At 44.3% G+C, this 27,595-nt stretch overlaps 1 protein-coding gene across 4 annotated transcripts in view; it reads right to left on the reverse strand.

Annotated features, from left to right (window-relative positions):
• BNIP2 (BCL2 interacting protein 2) overlaps window positions 1–27,595 on the reverse strand; it is a 281,093-nt gene that overhangs the window by 80,045 nt on the left and 173,453 nt on the right. For all 4 annotated transcript variants that reach the window (XM_069222042.1, XM_069222039.1, XM_069222041.1 and 1 more), the window contains exons 7-8: window positions 20,252–20,354; window positions 4,333–4,464 (exon numbers count right to left, since the gene is read on the reverse strand). In XM_069222042.1, the coding sequence (XP_069078143.1) occupies window positions 4,333–4,464; window positions 20,252–20,354 (235 nt within the window). The remainder of the gene's footprint in view (window positions 1–4,332; window positions 4,465–20,251; window positions 20,355–27,595) is intronic.

A 27,595-nucleotide genomic window follows, 5' to 3' on the forward strand; every position in this document is an offset into this window, starting at 1 on the left:
GGATTCCTCCCTAGCTCGCTACACAGATCTAACCAGACTTAGCTAATTCCTTAGATTTGCAAGTGTATGCAATCTTTGGTTCACAATTGAGAACACACGTTTGGTTTTTTTTGGGAGACAGTGCTCACAAAAGTTCTGGGAATCTGAACTAGCTGAACCATGTCAAAGCTACCAAGATAATGTTGCAAACTGGCACAGATGTACATGAATGTAACATCTGAGCCTTGTAATCAAAGGAGTTATTTGGTAAAACAGGAGAGAAATGTAGCATTTATCTGTTTGCCAAAAGAATACAAATCGCAAACATCTAACATACGTGAGATAAAGCGTTGGGATCTTGGATTGGATGTAAAGAGATCTACTGTTGGCCTGTGCTATTTCTGAAAGAACATCTTTAGGAATACATTGCCTAGTTTTCTTTTGTGGCAACTTCAAAAATTTGAATAAAGAACATCTGCTATTTTTTTTCATTGCTGGACTATCACGTGGAATAAAGGTGTCCATCTGAAGGCAATTCCTCACATGACTTATCCTGACATATCAGTGAATAAAACAATATTGCGCTGCCTATCAAGACAAGCTGAAGTTGAGGTGAAGTTGATGTTGGGTAAGGATGCGGTGGTGGCGATGGTGGGGTAAGAGGAGGTTACCTTAGGACAGTGCTATACAATGAGGGGAGAGGTTAAGGTGGTATTGGAAGGTGAAAAGGGTGAAGAGAAAGTTGGCTGAAGAGAAATTAGGCTGAGAAGTGGTGAGATTTAGGTAAGATCAAAGTCGGGTGAGGTGAATTCGAGGAGGTGAGAGGGTGATGCTGAGAAGGAGGCATCAGAAACAGATGTGCAATGTTGCTGAGCTTCCTTGTACCGCAGCTTCTTTCCAGTGGCCTTCTTGTGTCAAGGGCTTCATCTCAACAGTCAGGAACCTTTGCAACCATTTAACTGAAAGAAATAGGGATGGGATCCAGGATAATGCCCACAAAGTAAACAGTACTACCCGAGACAAGTAGAACTGAAAATTCATACCACAATGTTACTACTGTTTGTAGAACTGTACCACAAACAAATTCTTCTGGATTAATTGTTTCTACTGCATAACTTGGCTGGTAGACAATTCCCAGCATTATATAGTAAATCTTGGACAACAGCCATTACAAACATCACCACATGATTTAAGAAGCAAGGCAAGCATCAGCATCCAATGGTACGTAATCCTAAGACTCTTAAGGCCTAGAGTTTAGTGTCCCTCAGGAGCTTAAAAGGTGCAAGTGTTTCTTTTTAAAATCAGCAAAGAACATACAGTTCAAGTGAAAACCCACTAACTTAGAAGTTATTAAATTAGTTTTGGTTCAAATCATAGAAAATATGACATTTAAATACATCAGTTAATTGCAAGTTAAATTTTACACATTTTATATAACAAAATTATAGAGTTCTGAATTATGGGCTTGTTTAAAATGTTTGCAAGATTTTATACAGTTATGTAAGACTGACTAACAGCTTACTTACTGTAATGATATGTGAGTTTTGGCCACTGACTCCACATTGCACTTAGCCTAGCACTACACCGTCACATTACAGGGAGTGCAGAATTATTAGGCAAGTAGTATTTTTGAGGATTAATTTTATTATTGAACAACAACCATGTTCTCAATGAACCCAAAAAACTCATTAATATCAAAGCTGAATATTTTTGGAAGTAGTTTGTAGTTTGTTTTTAGTTTTAGCTATGTTAGGGGGATATCTGTGTGTGCAGGTGACTATTACTGTGCATAATTATTAGGCAACTTAACAAAAAAAAATATATACCCATTTCAATTATTTATTATTACCAGTGAAACCAATATAACATCTCAACATTCACAAATATACATTTCTGACATTCAATAACAAAACAAAAACAAATCAGTGACCAATATAGCCACCTTTCTTTGCAAGGACACTCAAAAGCCTGCCATCCATGGATTCTGTCAGTGTTTTGATCTGTTCACCATCAACATTGCGTGCAGCAGCAACCACAGCCTCCCAGACACTGTTCAGAGAGGTGTACTGTTTTCCCTCCTTGTAAATCTCACATTTGATGATGGACCACAGGTTCTCAATGGGGTTCAGATCAGGTGAACAAGGAGGCCATGTCATTAGATTTCCTTCTTTTATACCCTTTCTTGCCAGCCACGCTGTGGAGTACTTGGACGCGTGTGATGGAGCATTGTCCTGCATGAAAATCATGTTTTTCTTGAAGGATGCAGACTTCTTCCTGTACCACTGCTTGAAGAAGGTGTCTTCCAGGAACTGGCAGTAGGACTGGGAGTTGAGCTTGACTCCATCCTCAACCCGAAAAGGCCCCACAAGCTCATCTTTGATGATACCAGCCCAAACCAGTACTCCACCTCCACCTTGCTGGCGTCTGAGTCGGACTGGAGCTCTCTGCCCTTTACCAATCCAGCCACGGGCCCATCCATCTGGCCCATCAAGACTCACTCTCATTTCATCAGTCCATAAAACCTTAGAAAAATCAGTCTTGAGATATTTCTTGGCCCAGTCTTGACGTTTCAGCTTGTGTGTCTTGTTCAGTGGTGGTCGTCTTTCAGCCTTTCTTACCTTGGCCATGTCTCTGAGTATTGCACACCTTGTGCTTTTGGGCACTCCAGTGATGTTGCAGCTCTGAAATATGGCCAAACTGGTGGCAAGTGGCATCGTGGCAGCTGCACGCTTGACTTTTCTCAGTTCATGGGCAGTTATTTTGCGCCTTGGTTTTTCCACACGCTTCTTGCGACCCTGTTGACTATTTTGAATGAAACGCTTGATTGTTCGATGATCACGCTTCAGAAGCTTTGCAATTTTAAGAGTGCTGCATCCCTCTGCAAGATATCTCACTATTTTTGACTTTTCTGAGCCTGTCAAGTCCTTCTTTTGACCCATTTTGCCAAAGGAAAGGAAGTTGCCTAATAATTATGCACACCTGATATAGGGTGTTGATGTCATTAGACCACACCCCTTCTCATTACAGAGATGCACATCACCTAATATGCTTAATTGGTAGTAGGCTTTCGAGCCTATACAGCTTGGAGTAAGACAACATGCATAAAGAGGATGATGTGGTCAAAATACTAATTTGCCTAATAATTCTGCACTCCCTGTAGTGACCACCAGATTCATTTTGCCTACTGACTTTATTTTAGCATTAACATTAGCAACTGCCATGTTAAAAGCTGCAGGTAGTTTTCCACGTTGTACTGTGCTCATGTTTTTATTCTTTGTGTTTTTTCCAACCAAGGGCTTAGGCTGAGAAGAATGTACTCAGACGGCAGGGACGGTCTAGTTTTGTATTGGCACCTGGGGATAGAGGCCAAGTCCAGGCGTGTTATTTTCAAAGCAGGCCTAAAGCAATCAGCATTTTTTTAAATAAATAAACTTCTGCCAGGGAGGGGGGGGTTCTAAAATGTTCCACTGGTTTGTTCAAAGTATAAGAGGCCGAGACCAGATAGACCGGGGACAGAGTGTTTGCAGATCTCAGGCACATCCAGGACGCTGGAGTGTGCCATCATTCCTGTGAGGATAACTGATCTCTCTCTCGTTCTCTCTCTCCTCGATCGATTCTGGGATCTGGAGATCTGATGCTGAATAGGAAGGAGATGAAGCAGTGATGACCTTTTCTCACGGTGATGCATATTTTTTAATTCATTATTTTCTCTGCATTATAATATAGATACATATATTTGCTGTGTATATTGCAGTGGATAATCATTTGTACATTCTTTCATTTCATTGCTGTGACTATTTTTGAACGTGTGCTTTCAGCATGCTAACCTCCTCTTAGTAACCTTACGTAGTGAAATAATAAATGTCTTCTTTGGATTAAGAAGCGCATTCCAGAGATTTTTGTCAGTGTATAAGTGTTTCAGCTCGGTCATTAGTGAAGCAAAGCATTTACTAATTAGTTCTCAGAGGTTTTCCTTTATAACAGTGGAACATGGGGGCTCAACACATTCATTACAAAAGCTGTGCATGCTATCAAAATGGAGATGTGGAAATTTTGGATCCCCTACCCAGTGCAAGTATGGACCAGTTTTACTTTACTTGTAAAAATATCTTCAGCTTCAACTGGTTGCAATCCAAGAACTTATCAGCACTCCTGCTCCAGGCATTATTCATGAGGCGATAGTTTACACTAGCATTCAACAAAAATGCCACAAAATATGCTATTTTCTCTGTCTTTTCATGATAGAATAAAACACATTGCAAAGCACAATGAATAAGGTATGAAGGATCACCTAAGATTGGAAAGTCATAACAATATAGTGCAGAAATTGCCTTCCATGATTATGAACTTTACCGTCTATCAATCTGTTGATAGCATTTCCTCAGCCAGCTTAAACTTGGCATTTTCCGCCGCGTAGTGGCACCATTTAAATACACAATCATGTAGTTCTCTGCTACCAGCATCTCCAAAGTGCCAATGACATATCTGTCAAAACAGAAACAAGGTATCAGGTTTCCACGAAAACTAAAATATTTGGAAAATTAGTTATGTAACAATGTCATAGGTTTGCTGATTAATTCAGTCTACAGATGTGTGTGCTGTGGAACATATTTGAGAAGACAGCAGCACAAGAGAATTATGTGTGGGATTTCACAGGAAACAGAGCTTATGTGACCATTTTTGCTTTTTCAATGCACTGAAAGGTTAGTGACAGTTAAGAGCACATAGTAACTATTTACAAAACATAAGCTATCAAAATTAGATTGGGGGACTGCTGTCAGATGCATTCCACCATCTCAGCATCTGCAAATTTTCCCAAGGGTTTGCAATCGGAATTCTTCCTCATTTAATCTTTAGGAAGTGGTCAGATGGCGACATTTTGCTGCATAATCATTTGCAGCAAAATGCTTTGATGGCCCTTCGCACCTAAAAGAAGGGGATGGTCTTAGTGCAATGCAAAGGCTAAGCCGTTTTCTGCCTCTTTTGTGCATGAAGCCTTGCTATATAATCGTTCTCCACATCTGGTTTGGCCTTAAAATCATTTGAAAGATTTCTAATTTGTTTAGCTTTGTGTTTCATTGCTTGCTTATAATTACATGCATATCAATCAAAAGTTTATTCCCCCTTCCTACAAATTCGGATTTTAATATGCGGGAAAACTAACCAGTGAGTGATGGAAATTTTGGAAACCTGTCAACCTGGATGAGGGCCGTCATCAGTGAAAGCTGTGGAGGCCTTTGCGCAACCTAAATAAAATGCGCTGCCAGGCTGTAGGTGTTCTCATTGCATTCAATGTTTGATATGGAGAAAAGGTATAACGGTTGTTAAAACTGAAAGATACGGAGGGTACAAATAGATGAAAAAGATTTGAAGACAAATGGTTGCTTAAAAACACATCAAAGCGATAAGATGTTATGTTGGTTAGTTTCCTAGTATCACTACTGAAACAGGAAATAGTTTTGAGTGTCTAGTTTCACAACACTGATAGCCACTGGTTAACAGGAACTAGAGTCTTCACAGACAGCAAAACATGCACACAAAAAGAAAAACTGGATGTGCTTCAGACCTGGGCCAAAATGGAGCAGTAAGACATATGTCTTGTCTGAAATCCTAAAATTATGAAACTCAATTACAGTCAGACTGGATCTGCATAACTCGACAGGGAAATAGACTTGACCCCATCTGATATAAATGATAAAAATGTGACGCAACCAGCACATAAGAGGATTGATTTTCTTTTCTATGGTGCAAAGACAGAAATAAACTTACTCTTGCTTTAGGCTTCATGGAAAAGATTCTGGGCCCTATGAGTTGTTCAAGTATTGTTGGTGTAATAAAGGGTGGACCATAAAAACAGAATGCCACTGTCGGCAACTAAAGGAAAAGGTGAAGCACCAGGCCTTGTGCTAGGAGACAATGGTATTTTTCCTGGAGACTTCTAAACCCCAGAAACCGATAAAATGAATGGTCATATGGGCACCACCACTGTCACACGGCACCCTAAATAAGACCTAGCTTGAAAATCTTTAAAACAGGGGTACATTTGTGAAGTGTGAGCTTTGGTTATGCTGTGCGAGATAGGAATTGCAGTCTTAACTATACCTTGCAATTTCAGTTTTGCCTCTCAATAGAAACAATAACTGCAATGCAGTACACGTTGCTTACCTTTGGTAACGCTACATCTGGTGGCTACTACCTCACTGCAGATTCCTACCTTTAAAATATCCCACGAAGCCAGACAAGATCTGGAAATGTTCTCAGCAGTACTCGTATGCACAGCCAGGCGGCACTGTACTGCTCTGAGTTAGGTTTGTTCTTTCCCGGGAGTGACGGAGCAGAGCAGTATATAAATGCCACCCCTTTATGCCTAAATCAGTATCTTGCTTGACACGGGGCACAAAACAATTGTCTGTACGAGTGTGCAAATCTATAATTTGGTACCTTTAATGATGACTAACAGGAGCTACTCCACAGATTGTGAGGTGGGCAGCCAGTGTAGAATCTGCAGTTGGATAACTTATTCTCAATCTTTATAGAACCAAGACCCACATTTTAGTGCGATAAACTTTCACGATCCACCTAGCTTAAATGAACATCACACTTCAGAATTACAAAAATGTGCTTCATTTTTCCCTTTCTAACTGCTGATATATTCTGAAATATGTCGGCAATATTTAAATTGTGCTGTGTATTACAAAAACATCCTACAGCCTTTCCTGTAACAATCTATGTGCACCAGCAAGCTTGTTGATTGACACATAGTACACTTTAAAAAAATCCTCTAACTTTGCAGTCAGACAAAAAGAGAAAACCTCAAACAATGTGTTAAAGGAATAAGCAACAACTTTTAAGACTATATCAACCTGATATTTGCCCCCTGTCTTTAAAGCACAGCAAATTTGACAAGATAAATACAAAAGTAAAGGCATCTTTATTTATTGCTCTTTAGCGACCTACCAGAAACCTGGGTTAGATAACGTATCCACCAGAAAGAGTGTAACTGAAGGTAAGTAACTTGTTCTTCTGATGAATATTTATAACCACATATTCTTGCCCTTTAGGATAGATACCAAAAGCAGTAGCATCCACAGATGGAGGGTCTCTGGAGTGGACTGAGACTTGGGTTGGACCCACTTCTCAAGGCTGCAGTGCTTTGTGAATGTGGGCATCGATGCCCAAATCGTGACCTGACAGACGTCAAGGATTTGCAGTTTGCGTGCCAATGTGGTGGTGGCAGCCTTCACCCTAGTGGATAGGCCCGGAGTCTATTGTGCTTTTTGTCCAGTGAGTAGCAGAACTTAATGCAGAGGCGTTTTCACTTCAAAACTGCTCTTTTCTGCACTGGCTTTCCTTTCTTTGACCAAGAAAGGAAGCCTGACTAAAATCTCACTGTCCACCCGCTGGACCTTGGTGAAATCAAGGTAAAAGCTGAACATTCTTTTGGTGTCCAGCTAATGGAGTCTCTCCTCCTCATAGGGGTGAGGCAATGAACGCTGGAAGAGTGACTGATTGCCCAACGTGGAAAAGAGTCACAATGTTCAGCAAGAAGGCTGCCCTGGTGCTCAGCTCCACATCATCTAGAAAAAAGGTAGTGCAGGGAAGTTATACTGAGAAAGCCTGGAGTTAGCTCACTTGACCAGCTTAAGAGCTTACTCAGTATTGTATAGTCAGACCCAAGCATTGACAGGGGACAATAGGAGGCCATGTCCTGTGGGTCTTTTCCCGGCTTGGGAAGAGATATAATCAAGGTTTCCCATAATGTCTGGGGGAGTCTACCCTCCTGTAGCGCCGTCTGGTACACCTCCAGCAGTTTAGGTGCTAGTAATGGTAAATAGGTTTTATAGAATTCAATGGGGTATCTGTCCATCCCTGGAGTTTTCCAGCAGCAGACGCCTGTACAGCCTCACTGATATCCTGGGTTGTTAAAGGCACATTTATAGCCTCTGCAACAGTAGATCATAGAATTGGTATAGTCACTCTCTGCAAAAGGTTCTGTATCGTCTAGACTCTTTTCAGTAGTGGGGGATTATATAGGTCTCGGTAGTAGGCAGTGAATGCATCATGTATGTCCACTTGGTTGGTAAGTAAGCATGTGGGAGACAGTCTAATTGCTGTGTTCTGCGGTGTGGGGGTCGAACTGCGCAGCAACCAGGCCAATAGGTGCTCTGATTCGTCTCCCTCTGCATGCATCTGCACCTGGTATGCCCTAAAGTCAAGACAGCGGAGTTGCTCTATGAGGCAGGCATGAGTTTCCTTGGTCGCAATCAGATGAGTTCTGAAAATTGCAATTCTAGCTCCCGGAGTTTACTCTCTAGGGTTACTAACTACCTGTGTATCGTTGCACGAACCCCCACTGTTGTGCGAATGCAGTGTCCATGCAGCACTGCCTTCAGCACCTCCCATTCTACCATGTGGGAGGATGCCGTATTCCAGTTGTCATTTAGGTATTGTTTTAGAGCGTCTCGTGTGCTTTCCTGAAACCCTCGGTCTTCTAAGCCCCCTGGCTGTAGTCGCCATGTAGGGACTGGTGGTCGCAGTTGTCCCCATCAGAAGTTGACCACTAATGGATTATGATCAGAGAAGGTTTTCTCAAGGTATTCTGCTGTCACAACCAATAACTGTAGGGAGGTGTGACAACAGATAGTCCAATCGGTCATGTGCTACTGAAGTGGGAGATCTTGCATCAGGGTGTAGTGTTCACCAGCAGTCCCGCAGCACCCATTGCTGTATCCACTGGGAGAACTGTGCTGCTAAGAGTACCACCGGTGACGTTGGCAGTGGGGGATGTGAGCAATCACAGTCTATATTTAATATACTGTTAAAATCCCCGCCCATCAGCCACGGAAGGTGTGCCCATTTAACTAATACAGCCGACAGGTGTGCAAAAAATGCAGTTTGGTGGATGTTAGGGGCATAAACACTTCCCAGTAACTCAAGCCTACCATCCAATGATCCCACTACAAAGGCATACCGGCCTTCTGGCTCGATCTCCGTATCAGTGGATTGGAACGGAACCCCCGCCCAGAGCCACACAATAGCTCTGCAGGCAAACCCTGGATGTGTGGTGCAGTAGCATTGCCCTCACCATCTCTGTCACAGCTTTATCTCCTCACCCCCAGCTATGTGTTTCTCCTGCAGCAGCGCTATCTGTGCCCCACGGCGCCAAATATATTGTTGTACCACATGTCATTTGTGGGTGGCACCCAGGCCCCGGACATTCCAAGTCATTATTTTAATGTCTGCCATTTGATCAGATTTATATAGAGCATAATGGGGGAGTTAACGGTTACTCGCTGCTGGGTCAGGCCCATGTCTGCGGTTGCACCTGTCTTGCATCTTCCTGGAACTTGATTATAGCTTAAATAAATTAACACCCACAACTCCCATCTGAGGGTGGCCCTAAATGTAGGGGAATACCCAAACCATGAATGTAGGGGAACACCCAAACCATGAATGCACAATCCCAGACAGGGGGTGGTCAGAGCGCCCTTCGTTCTGAGCACAAGTGTCCTACTTTATTAGCATGTCTGCAGTCTGTGATGTTACCCCAAGCAGGACTTTGGAGAGGATCTTGCTGACGGAGGCTTCAGATTCTGAGTCAGTTTGTCACCTGCATATGAGCTGTTGTGTGGCCTGCCCATCTTCATGCCACAGCACGGTTGCCACCGAAAGCGCTTGTCTCTGCTCCACCCTCCTATCTGCACTGGTGTCCTGCATGGTTGTTCCAGCACACTTTTTCTTTTTGTTACAATCAGTTGGCATAGTCGGCAACATTGCCACGGCGGTCACGTATCTGCGTTGCTGCACCCAGTCATAGGCGTCCGTTGGCTCAGTGAAGAAGAAGCTGACCCCATTAGCTAATATCTTGAGTCTAGCTGAGAACAGTAAGGAGAATGTGAGGCCAATCTAGCGCAGGCGTTTCTTAACCCCGACAAAAGACCCCCGCTGGTGCTGAACTGTATCTGTGTAGTCTGTAAATAAATATACCCGTGAGTTTTTTGTACTGGAGCAGTGTCTCTGAGCACATTTTCCTCAATATCGTTTCTCTGTCTCTGTAGTTGAGTAGACAAATTAATACTGGTCGGTGTGGCGTCCAGCCAGTGGCTTGCGAGCCGGTACTCTGTGCACGAGATATACAAGGTAATACGGGGATGAAGCCTCCTTCCCCACACTTTGCGCCAGCCAAGATGCGAAGAACTGGATGGGGTCTGACCCTTCTCCGGGAACCCCACCACACAAATGTTATTCTGCCTGCAGCGGCCTTCAGAATCCTCTGCTCCAATTCTCTAACCGTCTCTTCCATGTTCACCAGTGATGGTCGCATGTCTGAGATCACGCTCCACACTTGTCACCCTTGCAGACAGTTTTTTCTGTTCTTCACGGAGTAAGGTGACCTATCGCCACAGCATCTACTCTGTTCCGTAGGTCTTTGCCTGTGGCCTCAATGGCTTCCAGGATTTTGTCAAGCTTGTCCTCTTGGTTGGTGGGAGCCAGGGTTGCCTCCTGGTCCCGCATCGCTGGGGCGACCGGCATCATGGTCTCCTATCGCTCCAGTGGGCCAGCGCCAGACCCTCCTCTTCTTCCCATAGTGGGCATGCTCACAAGCAGTCAGTACACAGTGTTCAAAAGCATTATGTGGGGCACACCAATAAATGATTCAGTGTCTGATATGATGGATTCAAAGGATCTGAAGTCAATTCAATGAACAGATTTTCAATTGAACATTATAAACACATAAAATTGAAAATAATCATATAGCTAGTATGTGGCAAATATTTATTTTTTTAAATACTTTAATATACATATAACAAATATATTACAAATTCCCTCCCATATATACAAATCCTTCCTTATATACAGATCATTCCTCAATATAGAAAGACCAGCCTATTTCAACAAAATACTCCATAGTTGAACCCTGGATCCAATGTACCAAGTATATAAAACCAAAACAAACAGTTGAATCCAAGGTAAGTTCATCCAAGAGCATTCATGCTTGTAACTGCAGAATTCAGCCGACACGTATTTCGTCCTGCTGCGGACTTCCTCAAGGCTCTTTGATAATGATTTAAATCCAAAAGGTTTCACGGGGTCACTATATATGGCCAATGTTCTCCATATCCATGCCCAGTTTTTCAATTATCAGGAGAGATCAGCTCTTCCAATACTTATCAAATCTCTCAAATGAGACACACCATAATAAGTTACAAAAACTCACAGCAAACCAACAGCATGTCATGATCACTATCAAAAGTACACAGTGTTCTTCAGGCGATTTTCAGCTCCCTGTGGCCAGGTGCAGCAGTTGCGCTAGGTTTAGTTGGATCAGAGGACGTGCGCCAGGTGGCCAAGCCCGTCCCCCCCAACTGTCTTCAATCTGTGCAGGTCACACCAAGGAGGACCGCCGCTTATAAAAAGCCCTCATCCAGGGGAACGAGATGGTAATGCAAAAGTGGGGGAGGGGAGGCATAGAACCGCTACCTGGCTTCCCCATTATCCTGCCCCCACTACAGCCAGTCTAGTTCAGCCGCGACAGCACACCTCTTCCGTCCTCTTCCCCCGCCGCACCTCGCACCTGTACGTCAGGTAGGCCTCGCTGGTCGTTCGCATCTACTACTGCCCCCGCCGCACCTCACCTTGCGGCAGGCCCGCGTACTGCGCCTAGGCCCAGTCCGCTTCTTTTGCTGTGCAGTGGCCGGTCAGCACATTCCGTCCTGCGCGGTGTTCAAGGGAAGAATCTCTTCATTTTTTCAGGCTCCCCAGGTGCCCCCCGTTCCTGGGCCACTACGCACCGCTGTGCATGCCGTACACTACAGTCAGGTGGCAGCCAGGATCGCCAGTTAGGGATTAATGCGGTGGAAGCTTGCTCAGGGTCCCCCCGCCATCCTGCAGTGTCAAGCCATGCCCACCCAGAGTTAGATGTAAGTAAACGTCCCACTGTGGCACTACAAAAGGTTTATGAGTGAACATGTATAAAACCTTTAAGAAACAGAATTACAGGTGATTTAACAAGGACAGTTGGTCTGCCAAACTCAGAAAAGATGGAAGGGCTGACAAATAATATTTTTTAGTGCCTACCACAAGACCCTGTGGTGCCAAAGACAAAACAAACAATAAAACATTCAACAGTTTTGCATGTAAAGGGTCTGTGTTGTGAACTTCACTCCAGGTCACAAATTTATTCCAGTGTAAATGGACTTTGAGGGACACTTGGCAGTAATTATGACATTCATGACCTCAGATGGAAGGTCAAACAGAGTAAACTGCTGCTGCTAAATCTCCATGCACAGAGATGTAGATTGCGCAGGTTCTGATGCAAAACCTTTCCCTGCTGCTGTGACAGACGTTCCTCCAGAAGCAGAAGTCTGATTGGAGGACAGATGCTCATGCTGAGAAGTTCTTGGAACCACATTCTCTTGGCCCAATCCGAAGCCCTAAAATGATTTGGGCCAGATCGTTCTTGATCTTCTTCAGAACTCGGAGCAGGAGGAACAGAGGCAAAAAGGCATACAGGAGGCTCGTGTACCACTCTAGCTGGAATGAGTCTCCCAGAGAAAGTTTTCACAGGGACACAAATGCGTAAACATTTTGATACTTTGCACTCTCAACAGTGGTGAAAAGATGTAACCAGGGTTTTTCTCACTGTAGGAAGATGCCCATACCACCTTCTGGTGCAACCTCCATTTCGGATCATACAGGCGCCACCAGCAGAATACATGTGCCCTGGCATTGAAAGATCCTGTTAGGTGGATCACGATCGGGAAGGTGCCCCGATGCTTCAGCCAGATCCAGAGGTGCAGTGCCTCTTGGTCAGGAAACAGGACCCCACTTCGCCCAGCTTGTTGCAGTACCACATAGCGGTGGTGTGGTTTGTGGGACCCTGCTATCACCTCCCCTCCAACTATAGGAAGACCCTTAGTCCCAGGCAAATGGCCTACAACTCCAACAGACTGGTAACGAGACAGGTTTTAGCCAGATACCGTGGATCTCCACCTGCCACAGATGACTCCCCCAGCAGTGATGCATCAGTAACCCATGTCAGCTCTGTGTGGGGCAGGGAGAAGAGTCGGCCACTGATCCATCAGCGGTTGAGCAACCACCACAGCAGATCTCTTGCGATCTCCTCTGGCACATAGATGCAGTCTAACAGGTTTACTTGGTGCTGGTCCCCCACTGCCAATCCTGTATATGTCACCTGGCGTAGTCCACAAGCAGAATGCAGGAGGGCAAAGATTTCAAATAGGATGGAAGCTTCTATTCTTTTTCAGCACAATGAAATAGCAGGTGGTACCCTCTTTTTGGCATGGTTACCTCACTTTTTGCCTGATGTCAGTATGTTTTAACTGTGTTCACTGGGATCCTCCTAACCAGGACCCCAGTAACTGTGCATTCTCACTCTAAATTTGGTTGCTGGGAGTTCACACACCCCACATTTGGCATACTGGTGCCCCATATAAGTCCCTAGTATATGAAACCAATGTACCCCGGGGCATTGGGGCACCAGGGGTTCCCCATTGGCTGCAGCATGTATTATGCCACCCATGGGAGCCCATGTAAAATGTGTTTGCAGGCCTGGCACTGCAGCCTGTGTGAAAAGGTGCATGCACCCTTTCACTCCAGGTCACTGCACCAGGTCACTGTAAGTCACCTCTATTGAGGTCCCTCCTATCCCAGAGGGCAGGGTGCAGGTACCTGTGTGTGAGGGCAACCCTGCATGAGCAGAGGTGCCCCCGAACTCTAGTTCCATTTTCCTGGACTTCTTGAGTGCGTGGATGCCACTTACGCATGGACCTGGCATAGGTCACTACCTATGTACAGAAACATAATGGTAACTTCAAACCTAGGCATGTTTGGTATCAAACATGTCGGAATCATACCCCAATACAGTGGGGCCAGTACTGGTTGTATGATTCCATGCACTCGGGGGCTCCTTAGAGGACCCTCAGAATTGCTCCTACCAGCTTTCTGGGGTTTACCGGGCAGCCAACGCTGCTGCTACCCCTCTGATGGGTTTCTGTCCTCCTGCTGCTTGACCAGCTCAAGCGCAGGAAGACAGAACAAAGGATTTCCTTTGGGAGAGGAGGGGTAACACCCTCTCCCTTTGGAAATAGGTGTTACATGGCTTGGGAGGGGTAGCCTCTCCAAATCACTGGTATGCTTTAAAGGGCACATTTGGTGCCCTTCTTTCATAAACCAGTCTGGACGGGTTCAGGGACCTCCAGTCCTTGCTCTGGCGTGAAACTGGGCAATGCAAAGGGGAGTAACCACTCTCCTGTCCATCACCACCCCAGGGATGGTGCCCAGAGCTCCTCCAGATGGCCACTTCATTCTGCCATCTTGAAACCAAGGTGGGCAGAGGCCTCTGGGAGCCTCTGAGTGGCCAGGTAAGGCAGGTGACATCACAGCCCCCTCCCGATAGGTGGTCACCTGGCTAGGTGACCAATCCCCCTTCCTGGGCTATTTAGGGTCTCCCTCTTGGGTGGGTCCTCAGATTCAACGTGCAAGATTCCAGCAGGACTCCTCTGCATCGTTTACTTCGACTGGCCACTGAAACCACAACTGGACTTCAAAAGGAGCTTACATTCTGCAGCTGCAGCGATGACTTAGCTCTGCAACATTGTTTCTTCGGCTCCTTCCAGCAACTGCAACATTTCTCCAGCTGTGCATCCTCTAAGGGTGGCAAGTCTTCAGTCTGCACCAAGAAGCAAGAAAGAACCTCCCTTGGAATGAAGGAGTCACACCCCTGCATCCGAAGGCCCCAACTGCAACGACAACTGGCTGTGTGGGTCCTCACTCCTGCAACTCTGCATGGATCCTGCAACACAGGTGGTTGTCTTGAGTGGTCCCCTTGGTCCCCTCTACTAACTGTCCAACTTTGGAGGTGGTGGGTCTTTGCCTCTCCCTGCAGGACGGTACCCCTGTGCACTGTGACTCTTACAGATACGATGGCTTGTTGGCTCTTCCGCCACGAGATCTTCAGGCTCCGTGTACCCTGGCCTCCAGCACTCTTCCCTGCAATGTGTGCTCTCCTGCCTGCTGCTCCAGCGACGTAGTATTCCTTTTCCACCGAGACCCCTCTGCCTGCTGCCTGCGGAAGCTGCATCCATGATTTCTTGCTCTCCTGACTGCTGGGAGACGCCTGAGAACTCCCCTCCTTAGGGTGAGTCCCCTCAGACCTTCCTTGTCCCCGGCAGCTCTGGAAAACCACCTTCTGCAACTTTTGCCTTTGCCAAGGCTTGCTGGTGGTTTTTCCACACCACTGAGGGACTGCAACTCTTCTTCTGACACGGGATATCGACTGCATCACTTCTGGAACTTTTCCTCTACTCCTGTGCTGCATAGCAGACTCCTGGCCTTCACCGTCAACCTGGTCCTACATCTCCAGAAGGGTAGGTAGCGCCTCTAGGGTGTATATAATAGCGTGTTTACTCACCTGCTAATAGAGTATTGCCTATCTAGTATTTTCGTACTTATGTCACTAAAATAAAGTACCTTTATTTTGTAATCGTGTGTGTTTCTTTCATGTGTGTAAGTTCTGTGTGACTATAAGTGGTGCTGCATGAGCTTTGCAGGTCTCCTAGGTAAGCCTTTGCTGCTCATCCACAGCTACCTCTAGAGAGCCTGGCTTCCTAGACACTGACTACACCTCATTAATAGGGGATACCTAGACCTGGTATAGGGTGATACAACCATAGGTGCTCACCACACACCAGGCCAGCTTCCTACAGTAGAGCTCGCACCTCTTGTAGCAAGATGGAGCGGTGCTCCCTTGAGAGCCGATCTGATGTGGGAGGAAGCTGGGGTAGGTCAAATAATGATGGAAGGGCATAGCCCTGCTAAACAATCCAGAGGACCCATCCGTCTGATAAATTGCCACCATGGGAGAAAGTGTTAGATTCTGCCTTCCACAGGAAGGATATGCACTGCTTAGGACAGTGAAGCTGATACCAGAGGAGGATGGGGCTGGAGAAGAACAGTGCCCTTGGCCAAAAAAGGACTGGGATGAGTCATTTTGTGGCACAGGGGTCTGGAGCTATGTGTATACCAACCCCATTGAGTAGGCTCACAAAGGCTGGAACTGGTACAGAAACTATTTGGCAGGGGTTGAGAGGCCTAAAGAACAGGCTCACCAAATAGGCAGGATCCATCAAAAAGCATATCAATAAGTGATGCCTGCATATCGCCAGAAGCCCAGTGGCACAACCATGCATAGTGGCAGAGCACCTCACCATGTCCTAGAAGACGTCTGTACATAAACCTCACAACTGTGCTGACTGACCTAAAGGCTAGGTTTGCCGAAGAGAACGTTTTTAAACCCAACTGCAGCAATACTCTTGGGTTTACCTTGATGGTGGAAGCTTGGCCCGCCGGACTCTGCTACATCAGTATATCAAGGTTGAGGGGTGCCTGCCTGTTCACTGGTGGGCAGCATCATGTTGAATTACCACAGTATAGAAAACACACCCTTCTGTTGAAGGAGAGGAAATCAAGTATTAAGTCCACATTCTTTCTATAGGCTTATATATAAACTGTCTTCCTAATAACGTGGGGGTAAATTATCCCCATCACCATTATCAGCTTCGGAAGGTAAACTATGCTCTGATTTGCAAACAGAAAAAGATGAAGAAGGCTCTGAAGATAGCTCCGTAGTAGTGCCAGTCTAGTGTCAGAATTAGGCTGTACAGTAACAAAGTCGATTGGAGTCAAAGCACTTCCTTAGTCAGTTGAGATATCTTAGTTGGATATTTGAGTCAGCATCAGATTCCCCTCTGGGGCCATTGGTATCGGCGTTAATGAAAGAGGGACCGACACAGGTTGTGGAACCGGAATGGAAGGCAACGTAAGTCTGTACCGAACCTCAGTGAGGGTCTAGGTGCAAAGCCGATGGCCCAGGGACAGCGGACCACATCAGAATCAAGAATCAATTGTGGAGTTGGTGCCTCAAGCAAGGATCAGGAGCAAGCCCAACTGGCATCTTAACACCCTTGTGACCTCTTTCGAAAGAGAGCAGCAGGTTGGGAGTGAGTCACACTTCTCCTTTTTAGGTTTCCTCTTTGACTTACCTGATGATTTAGACCGCAAAGATGATCTATCACATGATCAAGAGTTCGTGCATGCCCTGGAGCAAGACTGAGTTATGCAAGGTCTGTGATTTCTTTTTATGTTTGGGAATGTAAAGGTTTACTCGGCGGTCCCAGATCCCCTTTGGGGTAAATGAGGGAACACCCATCACACTAGTTGGAGCGGAGTCCCGAACACAGATACCAAAACCATAACTTTTGAGGTTGGTTACCAACATCTGTTTCCAATAGTCACTGCACAGTTTGAACCAAATAATTTTAGGTGAGGTTATAACTCCCTGGCACACAGGATTGGAATCTGTAAAACTCAAAAATTTACAAAAAGGGGAGCAGAGCTCCGAATTTTCATTTGAAGGCGTGGAAAGAAAGGAGCTGATGTCCGGAGTACCGTGGTGGAGCTTTTATGAGGATCTGCTCTGTCACTTCTGGGGTTTAACAAAGCCAACGCTGAGGTGCACGCCACTACCTGACGGCGTATGGGAGCAACACTGAAAGTTTCTGGTTCCAGTCTGGCATTTAGGAGATATTCTAAGTGTGAGGAATCTGTAGTTAGAACTAACAGTGAGAAACAGTGTTTAAGTGAATTTGAGTTTTTTTTTCTTTAATTTAAATAAATTTAACAAAGTCAAATATATCACCACTTTAATCACATACCACATCAAAAAGATTGGTGCACCCAGAATTCTGTAGGTGGCCAACACCACTGTCAATGGCCTCTGGCAGTGTGCAGTGAGAGCTGACTGCAAACACTACACCCAGCCCTCCACTAGTAGTCTAAACATATTATGCATAGCCCAAGGCAGAGGGGTGTGTGGCTGCAATTGGTGCAGTCTCCTGACCTGGGAAGCCAACCCCCGTTATAAGCAACGCCAGATGAGCGCAGAATGGTTGGTTGCAGGACCTGGCCACAACTCTCTGGCGGGTGCCCAACTGCTGCTGCACATGGCCTTTGGTCATGCACAGTGGGAGTTGGGCATAGGGACTGGCCTCTGGCCAGACCACACACCCATCTGCCACAGGTGGGCAACTGCTGCTGCACACTGCCCTCGACCTTTCACAGCCGCAGCTGGCTGAAGACCCTGCTTTCCGTTTATATTTACTTTTGGATTAACAGATCCGACAACTAAATTCAGTTTTAAAAATTTGATGGGGGATGGCAGGAGTCCCTTTTAGGCCCCCCATATGCATGTGTGCTGCCCTTTTCTATCTTTTTTCAGGAAGACTTGGGAACAGAGTGCAGTTATGGTGGCTGTCAATTCTTTCCAGAATCTGATAATTTTGGATCTGCAGATCTAGTTCCAAATACACAGATTCAAAGCGACTGAAGGGAGAAAAAGTTCCTTTGCCTAATCAGACTGTCTATTTTTGTTTATTATTGGTTTATGTTTTTTTTAATTTTCTTTTTACATTTTTGGATTCACGGCTCAGGTCTTCCTAAAATTTAATCTCTTTATGCCAACATGAGCACCGCTCTAAATACTAATTGCTTTAAAACGACTATACAGAGTTACATTAAACAAAAACATCCCAGGTCTTGAGTAAAGCTCTTCCGTTGTGTCATGTATGATGTAATTCCATTCAGTTCTTTTTTTTCTGTAGCGAAGAGCAAAATGGGAGTTGGAATACAAATGGGAAATGGGAGCCCATGCCCCCTTTTTTCTGGACCCCGCATGAAATTTGCCTTGAAGGATTAGTAGATGAACTTTTTTGTGGAATGTTTTGTAGATCAATGTCAAAGTAATGAAAGTAAAAAAAATACTTATTAAAAATATTAAGAAAATAATTTTAAAAATTGGAAACTGAATAAACCATAACTAGACTGCCTGCTCTGGTTGAAATATCTGACAGATAGTTAGCACGTTCAGTTCACTATTACTGTTTTAAAATTTGTGCTCATCCATCAATGAGATACTACTAAAATTAAGGGTCCAAAAAAAGTTAATTTACTATTAATTGATACTTTGACACAATTCAGCATGAAATTTGGCAAAACTTTAGCAAGTTTATTTTTGTGTTGGTGTGCCAAATTACGTAGAGATCAATCAATGGAGAGCAAATCTTAAGAGGTGGTGGAGTCACAAAATCTTACTGGCGAAATAAGCAAGGAACAGCAGATATAAATTTGGGGAAGGGAGGAGAAGATGTCAAAAACTGTTCATTTACAACTATTATTGAGGTTGGTTAATTAATCAGCATAATATCTGACAGGCTACCGAGCTTGCTGTAGAAATTTAAAGTTTAAGGCAGATCTGGCAAAGGGGGCAAAATTAAAGCAGGGGTCATCAATTCTTTTATTTGGTAATATGTCATCTCAATTTAACAGAACTGGGCATCTTCAGCTTAATCTCAGTATATTTGGTTTCATGAAAATCCATCAGCAGGTGGTCCATTTTCAAGGGGCAAAAAAAAGTGTTCATATGCTAACAATTTCCTCATCTGCTGTAGACTGCCAGTCCCTTACTGCATATGGCCTTCATGCATGCATAGCATGGTTTAACTGTAGAGCTTGGCCTGTAGTGTGGCAAGGTATTTTATATGTGGACCCCGTCTTAAAGGGGTTTCAGACCAAACTATGATACCACAGACTTGGAATGGACAACAGGAGCTGAAAGCTTCTTTGTGAAACAAAGATTTAGATTTTTAAATGTACTTCCACAGAAAGGCTGCAAACCTGTGTTCTGAGACTATCTGCAAGCTAACAGTCCCACTACTGCTCAGTGTAAACCATCTAAAGCCCAGTGCTACATTATTTGAGAGCTCATTTCTGGTAATATATTGGATTTACTCAAAACCAAGCAACTGCACTTCCCTGAGTAAAGTTTCAATTTCATTTCAAGTATGCTAGAATTAATTTTAGGATTCTTTCTGCAGCAGAGATCAATGATTCCTATAGAGGTTACATTTTAAGTGCCGCTTTACGTACACTGCTTAGCCACCATGATAAGCGTGCATGAAACACCAAAAACAAAAACTAAAAACAGACATAAGCTAAATATGCTAATTGTCTGACAAGTGTTGCGCCCATTTGTAAAACTATGTGTATTCAGCAAATAAAGTACTTTTTACCCCCCCCCCTCTTTCCATTTAAATTTTCTCTTATAAGCAAAGAAGATACATGAGCACAATGTATGGGCTTGTCTATCTGAGATTCATTTCAGTATTTCTAAACGATATTTGGCAAGGCTACTTACTTAAAAAGATTCTCCATGAGGTATCGATAGTTAGGCTGCCCACTGTCGGGCATAAAACAAACTGCAAATACAATAATGGCATTCAATCCGTCTCCATAGTATCCTGAAATCAAAATAAACAACATTAGTCAAAGCAAGCCAGAGATGTAAAAGTGGAAGTTAGTTTACACAAAACTGTAACAAATAGAAATATACAAAACAATCTGGAGTCAAGGTAAAACATTGTTTCCAGTCATAGATCTACAACAAAGTTAGAAATCCACCTTCGCCAAAGAAGTTACTTACCTTCAGTAACGCTTTTTCTGATGGATACAGTATCTACCTATGGATTCTTCACCCTTTGAATTCTCCCAATGCGCCAGCATTCAATGGACATTTTTCTCAAGCTCTTCACGTCAACGCGGATGTCACAATAGAACAGCTCCGCACACAACTCCGTCTGACGTCACTGGAGCCATAAGAAGTCCTCGCCGGCATGCTGGCGTCAGTTTCACCCAATTTTGTTTTACCATGCCTTCAAGGCGAACAGGTGAATACCAACATCACAAGCACAACAAGTGCGAACTCAATATATGAAAATATATATCTATACATCCTTATATGAACATTTATTTTGAAAATATATATAAATCTCAAAAATACATTTTATATATATACATATATATATATATATATATATATATATATATATAATAATAATGTCACTTACTCAGTATACATCTGTTCGTGGCATGTAGTGCTGCAGATTCACATGCTGTGCATATATCGCCATCTAGTGTTGGGCTCGGAGTGTTAAAAGTTGTTTTTGTTTGAAGATGCTTTTTAGAGTCATGGGATCGAGTGACTCCTCCTCTCGGTGATAGTGCGCATGGGCATCGACTCCTTTGTCAGATTGTTTTCCGCAGGAGGGTGAAGTAAGGAGTGAGGAATTGTATATGTACAAATATATATTGAAAGCAAAGAAGATGTCCATGCAATATATATAATTATTTACATAATAAAGTACTACAACGGCTGCAGGTTTCCGGGGAGGAGGGAGAGTGCATGTGACTCTGCAGCACTAAATGCCAAAAACAGATGTACACTGGGTAAGTGACATTTTCCGTTCGATAGCATGTGTAGCTGCAGATACACATGCGGTGCATAGACTGAAAAGCAGTCCCTCTCCCAAGTAAACGGTGGTTAGCCTGTAGGAGTTTAAGTAGTCTGAAAAAGTGTTTTAAGCACTGCTTGACCAACATTCGCTTGTTGTCTGGATAACACATCCACACAGTAGTGTTTAGTAAAAGTGTGTGGTGTGGACCATGTGGCTGCTTTGCAAATGTCTGCCATTAATATATTTCCGAAAAATGCCACTGCATCTCCTTTCTTTCTAATTGAATGTGCTTTAGGAGTTACAAATAGTTGCTTTTCAGCTTTAAGATAGCAAGGCTGAATACACTTTACTATCCATCTGGCCAATCCTTGTTTGGAAATGGGATTACCTTTATGAGGTTGTTGGAAAGCCACAAAAAGATTTTGAGATTTCCTAAAGAAAGAAAGCTTTGTTCTGTCTATATAATAAATGAGAGCTCTTTTAAGATCAAGAGTGTGGACAGCTCTTTCAACAACTGAATCTGGCTGAGGAAAATGGCAATTCCACTGACTGTTTAATGTAAAATGGTGACCACTCTGGGTTAAAATTTTGGATTTGTCCTAAGTACTATTTTGTGTACTTGGAAGAAAGGTTCTTCTAAAGGAAATGCTTGAATTTCACTTACTCTTCTTAAGGACGTAATTGCTACTAGGAAAGCAACCTTCCATGAGAGTAACTGAAGAGGGCAAGAACACATGGGTTCAAAATGTGGGCCCATAAGTCTTGTGAGCACAATGTTAAGATTCCATGCAGAAGCTGGAGGAACTGTAGGTGGAATAACTCTTAAGACCTTCCATAAAAGCTTTTATGACAGGAATTCTAAACAGAGAGGTATATTGTCTGTTTTGGAGGTAGGCTGATATTGCTGTTAAATTAATTTTAATAGATGAATATGCAAGATTTGCTTTTTGTAAATGAAGCAAATTACATACAATATCCTGTACTGATGTGGATCAATGTTTTTAGGATGGCAGTAATATACAAAACTTTCCATTTATTGGAGGACAGAATCGAAATGGAGTCTGATCCATGAGCCTATGACGCAGTAGGCCGGAAGAGGCTCGAGAATGGCACGGGTGGCCAAAAAGGCGTTTAATTGAACACAACGCTACAATTGGATCGAGTGTAGTCAGAAACCGTGTTCGAAAACGATACCGACATTAAGAAAAAGGAAAGAGAAGTTCAGATAGTACCGAATCGAAAGTACCTGAGCAAGAGGGAACACGTCCGAACCCGACAGCAGAAAGAAAACAATCTAGCAAAGGAGTCGATGCCTATGCGCACTATCACTGAGAGGAGGAGTCACTCGGTCCGTGACTCGAAAAAAGCTTCTAAGAAGAAAAACAACTTGTAACACTCCCTGGTTGCAGGTTTACGTGCTTGTTTTAGAATGTCAATAAATTCTGGTGGAAGCTGTAGATATCCACACTCTATGGCCTCAGGAGCAAAATCGCTAGCTTGAGCACACTGGGATTGGGATGCCTGATATGACCCTTGTTTTGAGTCAATAGGTCTGGTCTGTTAGGGAGCTTGTGATGTGGTACTACCAACAGATCCAATAGTGTTGTGTACTAATGTTGAGGTACCCACATGGGAGCTATGAGTATCATAGAGAGGGAACTGTGACGTATCTTGTTGCCCAGAAGCGGAATTAATGGGAGAGGGGAAAAAGCGTAAGCAAATATCCCTGACCAACTGATCCATAGAGCATTGCCCTTGGATTGAGGGTGTGGGTATCTGGAAGTGAAGTTTTGGCATATTGCATTTTTGCTTGTTGCAAAAACGTCTATGTTTGGTGCTCCCCACATCTGAAAGTAATATTGAATTACTTGTGGGTGAATCTCCCATTCGTGTATTTGTTGCTAAGTCCTGCTTATGAGATCTGCTAGCTGGTTGGGTATCCCTACGATGTATTCCACTAGCAGGTGAATGTGACTGTGAATTGCCCATTTCCAAATTGTTTGTGCGTGAAGTGACAATTGGGATGAATGGGTCTCCACCGTCTTTGCAGATAATACATTGTTGTCATGTTGTCTGTCCTTATTAAGATTGTTTTGTGTATGATCTGTGGTTGGAATACTTTGATGGCTAAGAACACTGCCAGCAATTCCAAGTGGTTGATGTGGTAAGTTTGCTGGATTGAGTCCCATTCTCCCTGCATTGTAAGATTGTTGAGATGGGCTTCCCAACCTGTCATTGATGCATCTGTGGTGATTATGGTCTGTGGCACAGGGTCCTGAAATTGCCGCCTATTTGATAAGTTGGTGTGATTCCAACATTGCAGAGATTTGTAACTCTGGCGGTCCAACAACACTAGATCCTGTAATTGACCCTGTGCCTAAGACCATTGTTGCGAGAAGCACTGTTGCAGTGGTCTCATGTTTTGCTATGCATGATGCCATCATTCCCAAAAGTTTCATGACAAACCTTACTGTGTAAGATCAACTGACCTGCAATTGGGATATGAGAGTGTGAAACAATTGGATTAGTTGTGGATTTGGGTAGGCTAATGCTGACTGAGTCTTCAGACTTGCTTCTAGATAAGGTTGAATGTGCGCTGGCTGAAGGTGAGATTTCTGGTAACTGATTGTGAACCCTAATTTGTGTAGGGTATCTACTGTGTATTGTGTGTGGCACTGACAGTTTTGAATGGTGCTGGCTTTTATTACCATTCGTCTAGATAAGGGAAGACATGTATGTGCTGTCTTCTGAGGTATGCTGCAACTACAGCTAAACATTTTGTGAATACCCTTGGTGCTGTTGTTACTCCAAAGGGTAGTACCTTAAATTGATAGTGTTTGCCTGCTATCACAAACTTTAGGTATTTGCAGTGTGCTGGATGTACAGGAATGTGGGAGTAAGCGTCCTTTAGGTCTAATGCGGTCATGTAGTCTTGTTTTTGTAATAAGGGAATGACATCCTGTAAAGTGACCACGTGGAAATGCTCTGACAGGATATATTGATTTATAGGTCTGAGATCAAGAATTGGGCTGAGAGTGCCATCCTTTTTTGGTATGAGGAAGTATAGAGAATGGATAAGTTACTTACCTGTAAATCCTAGTTCTCTTCCAGGGGTATCCTCATCAAAGTCATAAACATTGAATATTCCCGCCCTTGTGCGGGGACCCCGGAGCATATATAAAATATATACACATTATACATGTGTAACAAACAGTCATGCAGGCTATCATGTTAAAAACAGGCTAAAATGCTTTATTTCTATGAAGTTTTTTTTTTTTTTTTTTTTAAATACTACAATAGAGCATAAATAAGTACCCAAGCTCCTAAAACTAGGCTTGGGGAAGTAAGCAGTAGCAAACTCTAGTGAAAAAATAGAGAAAACTGCATTGAAAAACAATGAAGCATTCTTAGCCAATAGGCTGCATGTAGGTTAACACAGGAGAACCATAAAAACTTTGGCACTGTGCCTTTAAGACCCTGAGCACCTCCAGTATCCCACCATGCCTCAGGGGTGAAGGAAAGGTGACAGTTGGTTCACAGTTAGGTCAGTTCTTTTTACGGTGACAATTTGTATAATTGAATCAAAATACTGTCTGTCCTGCACTTCCAGTAGACGTGTGTCCGGGGAGGAGGGTGGGTTGTTTATGACTTTGATGAGGATACCCCTGGAAGAGAACTAGGATTTACAGGTAAGTAACTTATCCTTCTCTTCCAGGGGATCCTCATCAATAGTCATAAACATTGAATAGATTAGCAAGCCCATCCCTAAACCCAGCGGACTGTCCGATAGAAGTGCAGGAATAGACATGTCTTACGCAAATAAATTCCTTAGAGAGGCCTGCCCCACTTGGGCATCCGCTCTTGCATCTGAGTCTAAACAATAATGTCTTGTAAAAGTATGGACAGACTTCCATGTAGCAGCCTTACAAATCTCAGATATAGGAACATTGTTAAGGAGAGCAGCAGTAGCCGCTTTTCCCCTTGTGGAATGCGCTCTAGGCCGCGCTAGCAATTGTCTATTAGCTAGCTGGTAAGTATTAACAATACAAGAGACTATCCATCTTGATATTGTTCGCTTAGATGCTGCTTCTCCTGTCCTTAAATGACCATAGTTCACAAACAAGCGGTTAGAGTGTCTAATCGATTTTGTCTTGTCCAGATAAAATTTCAGCACTCTTTTCAAGTCTAATGAGTGCAATGCTTTCTCAGCCGGAGTTTCCGGATTGGGAAAGAACGTCGGTAAAGTTATGGTCTGATTAATATGGAATTCTGACACCACCTTCGGAAGGAAAGATGGGTGAGTTCGTAGAACTACTCTATTGTCATGAAAAACCGTGTACGGTTCTTTTGCAGACAAGGCCTGGATCTCACTGACCCTCCTCGCTGAAGTAATGGCCACCAGAAAAGCCGTTTTCCACGTAAGGTGTTGTAAGGAGGCCTTATGGATAGGCTCGAAAGGAGGGCCCATAAGTTTTGCTAGGACTATGTTCAGTTCCCACGGAGGAGAAGGCCTCCGAATTGGCGGAAAAACTTTCTTCAAACCTTCTAAGAAATCCTTGACTACAGGTTTCGTAAAGAAGGATTCCTGAGAAGGTGACTTGCGATAGGCAGTAATAGCAGACAAATGTACCTTAATAGATGATACCTGCAGACCAGATTTCGCTAGGTGAAGCAAATAGGACAGTATGACGTCCTCCTGCGCCCGTATGGGATTATGGCCTTGCTGACAGCACCATATGTAGAATCTCTTCCACTTAAAAGCGTAGGAACGCCGCGTGGAAGGCCGTTTGGACTCTTTCAAGATGTTCATGCACTCCTGCGAGAGTCCTAGGTGCCCATACTGCAGGAATTCAGGAGCCATGCTGTTAAGCTCAGAGAGGGTAGGTTGGGATGCAGAATCCTGCCCTCCATTCTGCTCAGAAGATCCGGTCTGCACGGCAGCCTCCTGTGAGGTTTTTCCGACAGGTTGAGGAGATCCGTGTACCAGAATTGTCGAGGCCATTGTGGCGCTATAAGAATCATTCTGGTCCTGGATCCGTAAAGTTTGCTGATCACTGCCGGAATGAGGGGAATCGGAGGAAAAGCGTAAAGAAATGTCCCTGACCAGTCGATCAACAGGGCATTCCCTCGAGATCCTGGACGGTAGAACCTGGATGCGAAGTCTGGGCATTTCCTGTTTACATCGTCTGCGAAGAGGTCCAGTTGAGGCCGACCCCATTGCGCGAAGATGCATTCTGAGACTTCGTCGTGCAGGACCCAATCGTGAACGTCCTCCAGGTGTCTGCTTAGAAAGTCTGTTTCTACGTTCTGCTGACCTGGCAGGTGAACTGCTGTGATTGACATTCCTCTGGCCAGGAGCCAATGCCATATCGCTTGTGACTCTCGTGAAAGGGGTAGGGATCTCGTTCCCCCTTGTTTGTTCAAGTAATACATCGTGGTTGTATTGTCCGTCTGTATCAATAGAGTTTTCCCCTGAATTAGCGGTGTGAAAGACTTGAGAGCCAGATGGACCGCTCTGAGTTCTAGCAGATTGATGTGGTACTGCTTCTCCTTGTCTGACCACAGACCCTGCGCTTGAAAAGGACCCAGATGAGCCCCCCATCCCTGAAGAGACGCATCCGTTACCAGAGTGTCGGATGGAAGTACCTGGTGAAACGGAGCGCCCACTGACAGGTGAGGTCTGTGCATCCACCATCTCAATGACTGCAGTGCTACCTCCGGTAGCCGCATTGTGTCTTCCCAGCGACCTGTTCTTTGGCTCCAATTGGCCTCCAATGCCTCTTGGAGGGGTCTCATGTGGAGTCTGGCATTTGGGACAATAAAGATGCACGATGCCATGGAGCCCAGTAGTGATGTCACCTGACGTGCCGTAGGTGCGCTGGCTCTCAACAGGTCCTGGCACTTCATGTTTATTGAGGACAGTCGTTCCTCCGAAGGATACACTTTTTGTAGTTCTGTGTTTATGATAGCTCCTAGGTAGTGAAGACTCTGCGTTGGAGTCAAGGTTGACTTCTGGTAATTGACCTGAAGACCTAGAGCTTCGCAAACTCCTAGTACAATGTCCCGATGGCTTCTCGCCTGCTCCGGAGAAGAAGCCTTTAGTAGCCAGTCGTCTAGGTATGGATATATGTATATCCTTTGTCTTCGTAGATGCGCCGCCACCACTGCCATACATTTCGAGAAAACTCTTGGAGCAGATTTCAGGCCAAAGGGTAGAACCCTGAACTGGTAATGCTGTAACGCTACTC

The sequence above is a fragment of the Pleurodeles waltl genome, chromosome 3_1, assembly GCF_031143425.1.
Source record: "Pleurodeles waltl isolate 20211129_DDA chromosome 3_1, aPleWal1.hap1.20221129, whole genome shotgun sequence".
In the NCBI taxonomy this organism is placed as follows: domain Eukaryota; kingdom Metazoa; phylum Chordata; class Amphibia; order Caudata; family Salamandridae; genus Pleurodeles; species Pleurodeles waltl.